The sequence below is a fragment of the Citrus sinensis genome, chromosome 9 (assembly GCF_022201045.2).
Source record: "Citrus sinensis cultivar Valencia sweet orange chromosome 9, DVS_A1.0, whole genome shotgun sequence".
Taxonomy (NCBI): Eukaryota; Viridiplantae; Streptophyta; class Magnoliopsida; order Sapindales; family Rutaceae; genus Citrus; species Citrus sinensis.
The window spans coordinates 29,542,504-29,549,508 of record NC_068564.1 but is presented as its reverse complement, the minus strand read 5'-3'; the positions used below and the strand labels follow the sequence as shown (position 1 = coordinate 29,549,508).

The 7,005-nt window shown below is 33.5% G+C and overlaps 1 protein-coding gene across 1 annotated transcript; it reads right to left on the bottom strand.

Moving 5' to 3' along the window:
* Positions 1-4,371: 4,371 nt before the first annotated feature.
* On the bottom strand, positions 4,372-6,655 carry LOC102613736 (serine/threonine-protein kinase RIPK). Its single transcript, XM_006474663.4, has 5 exons — positions 5,977-6,655; positions 5,736-5,871; positions 5,470-5,606; positions 5,236-5,359; positions 4,372-5,129 (listed from the first exon to the last, which is right to left on the bottom strand). Exons 1-5 carry the CDS (start codon positions 6,361-6,363, stop codon positions 4,546-4,548), a joined length of 1,368 nt encoding a protein of 455 aa, XP_006474726.1. The 5' UTR covers positions 6,364-6,655; the 3' UTR covers positions 4,372-4,545.
* Between the last annotated feature and the right edge of the window lie 350 nt (positions 6,656-7,005).

Below are 7,005 nucleotides of genomic sequence, written 5' to 3'. Positions count from 1 at the left end.
TTTGTTATCATATCAGTCGGTAAAACTTACTCCGAATGGCGTGGAAGGTGAGTTAAAATAGCTTTGTACCTCTATTATTCTGCACTGATAGTAGTGGTGCGATCATGATTGAAAGGTTTATCCAATTAAATACTGTAATATATAGATTGCTTCTCTAATGGAGGCATCTTTTTTTTTTAGATATATATATACATATGTAAAGATATTGTTAAACCATTCGGTTTAATAGAGGTAATATATATATATATTATTAATTAAATTGCATGGTTTTGTAGCGCATTGAAAAAAAGACTTTATTAAATTACATGATTTAATAATATGTCTATATTAAAAAAAAAGTGGTCGCATCTAAAAATAATTTTATATAAATAATGTTTGCGTATAAATTTTTTTTTGTCTTGATATTGGTGAGCTAGTAATTGATGAAATAGATAATTTTTTGAAGGAGAAAAATCAAATTCCTTTAAAAAAAAAAAGAGTCACTATTATTAAATTTCTTTTGCATTATTATTATTTCTTTTCCTTTTTCGTTTTTGTCATGAAGTGTCATATCAATCTTTTGCCTGCCTCCACTAAACGTGGTGTATGCATAATATAGTGCACACTGCATGTCGGCTTTCTGTTGTATGACAATTACCATGTTAGAGTCTAGCTCAATTATCATGATAACATTCCCACGTGGCTATACAAGTTTAGATAATTGATTCTCCGGTGGACTAAGTAAGGATTTGATTGTTATTGGCGGATTAATTTATTTTGCTTAATTTAAATCCGTCTATTGCCGAAATTTATGTGTTCCAAGTTGAACCCCTTGAATTTTTAGTCAGGCCCAATCGATAGTCTGGATATCAATTCACTTCTTTTTTCTTTTTTTTTTGCTCTCTTAGAAATTAATTTAGGTCCAGATGAACTTGCCCTGTTTGTCTATCCCTTGACATCGACACATACATGTGCATAGCCAACCAGAACATAAATTTAAAATAATAATAATAATTAAGGTATTGTTTTTTCGTCTAAAATCTAAATGAGTTTGAATTGAGGTCAAATCTGAATAGATTTGAATACATATATCTGAGTGACATATTTGTTTTTTTTTCAATATTTGAATATAAGTACTAACTTGGTTGTTTTTTAAAAAGAAAACATCTGAAATATGATATGTTGACGTATATAACCTCATAAATATTAACAATACGTATATTTATTGATTAAACACATGACAAGTTATAAATAAATTATTTGATTAGTTAAAAAAAATTGATAACTTTTACCTTAACAAACATGAAAAGTAAAATATATATCAAACACACGTAGTTTTTTACATTGATATATGATACTTATAATGTTATTTTTAGTAAATTATATTGATATGTTTTCTTGTCAATCATATAAGTCAATCAATAATTGTTTAATTATTAGAATTAAAATTAATGTATTAAATAAAATTCAAAATCTATTATAAAAATAGTAAATATAAATACAAAGAGATAGACCTATTAACAAAATACATTCACCTAAAGTTCTATTATATTTAAAATTCTCATTCACAAAAAAAAAAAAAATAATAGTTGAATACATGTACAAAAAAAGGGATAAATAAAAAATGATAAAAGGATAGTTCATATAATAGAAAATAAATTTTATTTAATGTGGGTATTAATAAGAAAAAAATATTAAAGTTATATTCAGATGTTTTGCCATTTAGATAAAAGTCGTAATATTTAACTTTTTTCATTCAGATCTAAACATTTTTATAATGAGATGTAAGTGATAAAAAAATAAAAAATAAAAACTGTAAATGTTTGCAAATAATTAAGATTTAGACTTCAACTAAAAAACAAACAATCCCTCAGATAGAACATCATCAAACATACCTCTTGAGCTCTAATTACCGTCCACTTTCACTCTCGTGATTTTGGATCTTTTGATCAATATTAGTAGAAAAATATTTTTGATAGGAAAAATAATGTAAGTAGTAAAACTAATGGAAAATGATAGACATATAAAAATTAGAACAAAAAGCAGGGATAAAAACACAACTGACAAAATTTCTTTGATTTTTTTTTTAAATTATTACATCCACACATTTGTAGTGCACTCAAGAAATCTACCAAGGAATAACTTAAAAATCTACTCCCACCATTATTGGGGAGATATCAACCCTTTGTATAACTGATTTGAGGACTTGAATTCATACACTCGATGTTGTTGATAAGACAAATCACTTGCATGAATTAATTTTATCTTTCTTTTTTTATTAAAAGGGGCTCAAAAGAACGAGCTAAATTAGAACAAAACGGGGTTGAGTAACCCCAAACATGTCTTGCAGCATAATTGAATAAATACACACAGGTGGACTTGTAAATAAATGCAATCCATGAGGAACTGAATGAGCCAGGTTAGCCATGAAATCCGCAGCTGAGTTTGCTTCACGAAAGATGTGTGTGATAGAAATTTGCCAATTTCTGGTTAAAAGATCCTGGATAGCAGCCACTATAGCATAGAAATTAGGCACGACCACCTGCTTAGAGATCATCTGTGAAACACAAAGACTGTCCACTTCCACCAAAAAGCGTTTTATACTAGCATCCCACGCCAGGACTAAGCCTTGGTAAAGACCCCATAGCTCAGCCATAAGCACCGAGCACTCCCCAATATTCATACAAAATCTAGAAATCCAGTGCCCAATAGAATCACGAATAACACCACCGGTCCATGCGTCCCCAGAATTTCTACAAGATCCATCCATATTTAATTTGCACCAAGGCCATGGGGGAGGTTGCCAGCCGATAAACATTTCTTTTCTCCTCGATTGCTGACTCATGTGAGACTTATTCACTCTATGAATTTCATTTGCTTTAGCCATAATATCCATATTAATTGTTGAGCTATCCACCAACTTCCCATCCACCATGAAATGGTTTCTCCAGAACCATAATCGCCAAACAGCCACACCGAAAACACACTCCCAAGGGATATGGTTCACGAACCTTCTCTTATTCTAGAGGTTAACCATTAATTTCATCTTTAGGTGCATGTTTCATTATTTTATTTGTTTTGTCTAGTTTTTTTGTCTCTATTTTTGTGCATGTATTATTACTTCAAGAATTTTAGAATATATCAGAAATAATACAACTAATTAATGCATGCATTATATATTATATATGTAATTAAAATTAATATAATTGTAATTTGTATGATGATTTTCAACACAAATGCATATACGAAAGAATATTATTTATTTGTTGTATAATTAAAATAATTAATCTCATGTATTCTAGAATTTCTCCGCTACTCCAAGGATAATATCATATTTAAAAATGGGTTCGCTTTCACCCGTTTGAAAATGTTTTACGAGGGTAGTTGGCTGTCGGAAACAAAAGTTGATTTCAACGAGCCGTCACTAACGTACACTAGTTGTCACACAAACGATAATTTCAACCACTCCCGGTGGGTTCTTGCAATCGAAATTAGTCATATTCGACCGTATTCTCGTGTCCTCGATGGAATTTCTCATTCTAGAAAATATGCATTCTGTGGCACTGATGTTCCCTTCTCTTCTCCAAACGTCTTTATCTTGCCCTTTGAGATGCAAGACGCGTTAACTACATCTATGTTGTGTGGTACTAAAACTCTTTATCAATGTTCACACCCTAATCAACATGTTTACCTTAATTCGGACGAACAATCAAAAACATACCTAATTTACGTTTTTCATTTCACAACTAAAATAAGGCAGTTTCCTTCTCTTGCTTGCTAATATATATATGCTACGCAACCTCTCAAGTCAGCTGGGTTCTTGCTTTGAATTCAATTTCCTAATTCAGTAATGCGTCTAATTAATATAATCTCAAATCCTATTTATTTCCATGTTAATTAATTTATTAGCAGACTTATAGTGGTTGTTTTATGGAGATTAATTGATAAAGCCAGACAGATCTTCTTCACTTTCCCTGTTAATTGCCTCAACTTGCGATCAAAGGAAAGGGAACCAAGTGCGTGACACTAATTAAAGCCGGGGATATCCGATATTAATTTAATCTTCAGATTCTGCATCCTTGATCAAAAGAGAGAGAAAAAAATTGTGCCCACATTATGGTGGACATAGGCTGCTCTATAGACTATAGGCAGAACTATGTATGTAGAAAAAAGGGTTGGTGGGATTTAATCAGAAATAGCGTCTCCGCGTTGTATTAATTCAAACTGATTAGCTGTAATCGATCGATAAAGTTTGAATGTTACATGCCTAATTAGTTGGTCATTGGCCATACAATTCAGAATTGGTCTTTGGCTTAATAAATAAGTATACAATTAGGTTGTTCATTAGCTGAGTACAATTAAAATAATAGTAATAATAATAAAGATCCTGTATTTCAAAGAATTAATTCTATAAAGAAAAAGAAAATTAAAAAACTCCCTCACAAGAATTCTTACACTTGGGAGAAATATTCCCCAGCACTCACACTTAGCAATAATGCATTCACGGGATACAATTCTAATTCAGTGTCTCTATTTACAGTATGATTTACGGTTCTAATTAGTACTCTACGCTCCCTTTGAGCTAGGGTGCAACGGAGACTTGGACTCATTTCTGGAATGATCATTTTCAGATTGAAATGTTCGGGACCTCGGTGATCTCATATGACGTCTACGGCCATTGACGATGTCATTGTGCAGCTTGTGATTTTGGCGATGGTTGCCCTTCTCTTTCTTTGTTTCCTTTTTGGCTTCACATTCCTTTAAATCCTCATTATTATTTTTATCGTTGTTACTACTTTCAGTTGGGACAGTGAACACAAATGTCCCAATGGCAATGTCATCATCAAAGTCCTTGAGAGGCTCCAATGTCTTGACAACGGTACTCATTGCGGGTCTTTGCTTAGGCCTGTGGCTAAGGCATTGATAAGCCAATGCTGCCGCCTTTCGAGCACCGGTTTCCGAGTACTGGCCTTCGAGTCTTGGATCCATTATCCGGCCAAGTTTCCGCGCATCATTCAACATTGGCCTCGCCCACTCTACTAAGCTCTGTTCTCTTTGTGGACGGCTCTTGTCCACTGATTTTCTCCCCGACAGAAGCTCCAATAGTACTACTCCAAAGCTGTACACATCACTCATTGATGTCAAGTGACCTGAATTATACCCAACCAAACATATCAATATATCAGTTATTTTTAGAAAAAGATGATATCCAAACTGAGAAGGCTAATTATTAGCAAATTAATTAACTAAATATACCTGTCATGACATATTCAGGAGCAGCATAGCCTTGTGTGCCCATGACTCTGGTGGAAACGTGCGTGTCATCTCCTTCCGGACCATCTTTTGCGAGTCCAAAATCTGACAGTTTAGCGGTGTAGTCCTGGAGAAGATTATGAAAATAAATAATAATTAGCACATAATTAACAAAACTAATTAATTAACTCTATATATATAGTTAAACTAAAAGATAGAAAGAAAGGCAATACTTACAGAGTCTAACAATATGTTTGAAGCTTTAAAATCCCTGTAAATGACAGGTTTTTCAGCGTCATGGAGAAAGGCAAGACCCTTTGCAGCTCCAAGAGCAATTTTCATTCTTGTTGACCATGGCAACGATACGGAATATCCTGCAAGCCAACAGATCATGTTCTTCACATGAGTTTCTCAGCAATATTATTGAGTAATAACAATAATTCAAACAAAATTAAACCAAACATCAGCAGGTTAATTTATTGATCAATAGAGAGATAACTTACTTCTGAATAGCTGATTCTCTAAGCTGCCACGTGGCATATACTCGTACACTAAAAGCCTATGTTCTTCTTCGCAGCAATACCCAATCAACTTCACAAGATGTGGGTGCCTGAGTTGCCCAAGAAATATGACTTCGGTCTATCAATAAGACACAAAAAAGAATGTCAAATATGATGGATATGTTAAACAAAAGCCATAGTGGAAGCTCCAATAATTTTACTTTTTATTAGAATTGATACTCACCAACCACTCTCTATGTCCTTGTAAACCTTCCAAATCCAAGTTCTTAACAGCAACAGGCTGAGCTTGCAAACCAGGCCTAAGCTTATCGTCAATGAATCCCTTGTGCACAGCACCAAACCCGCCTTCACCAAGAAAGTTACTCGAAGAAAAGCTCTGAGTGGTCACCTTCAGCTCGGCGAGTGTAAAAACGTGAAGATTTGAACCGGCCAGGGATATGGAAAGATCCTCGGAGAGCGTTGTTGAGCTGGGGTTACTCAAATCCACAAAAGAAATCCTTTGAATCGAACTTTGCTTCTTGACCGCCTTCTTGGGCTTGCATGCTTTTTCCTCCTCTTGAATGCTAAAACAATTTGGGACTATAGATCTCCACGTGATTTTAACAGTCATTGTCGTTGGTGATGGTGAATGAAAGATTCTTGATTAACGTTTATCGGATCCAATAATTAGCTCAACAATTATGCTCTAAATGGTGTGTTGGAGAAGAAATGGAGGGTGTTAGGAGAGACTTTAAAGAGAAGAGGCGCCGATGAGAAAAGCCAGGATGAAATATTCAAAACACCAACTGCTCTCGCTTGCAATTCTTTCTTTTTTTTTTATTATTATATCGACTTTGGAATTTTTCTTTGCATCATTCCATTTATAGGCATGGAATTCTTCAGTCTTGTACGCTTGTGTGTACAGATGAGAGATGATTTAGGCGTTATATATATTATATAATTTGATTAATTGATGATGAGTTTCGAAGTCCACAAGGTTGGTTCAAAGACTGAAATTACATAATTACCCTCCTTTGACTTTTGGGTCTACTGGGGAAATGATGATAATGAACGAAATTAGAACTTTCGATGTTCTTCATTGGAACTATAATTGACACATGAAAATTACGTTTGTATCAGCAATATTATTAAGGTCACGAATCTTACGGAAGTCTAGACATGCAGAAAATGAATTGAAGTTCCCACGATGATTTATCCAATAACATTTGTCTAAACTCATTTTATTTCAAATTATCCAAAAATAGATAGAGAA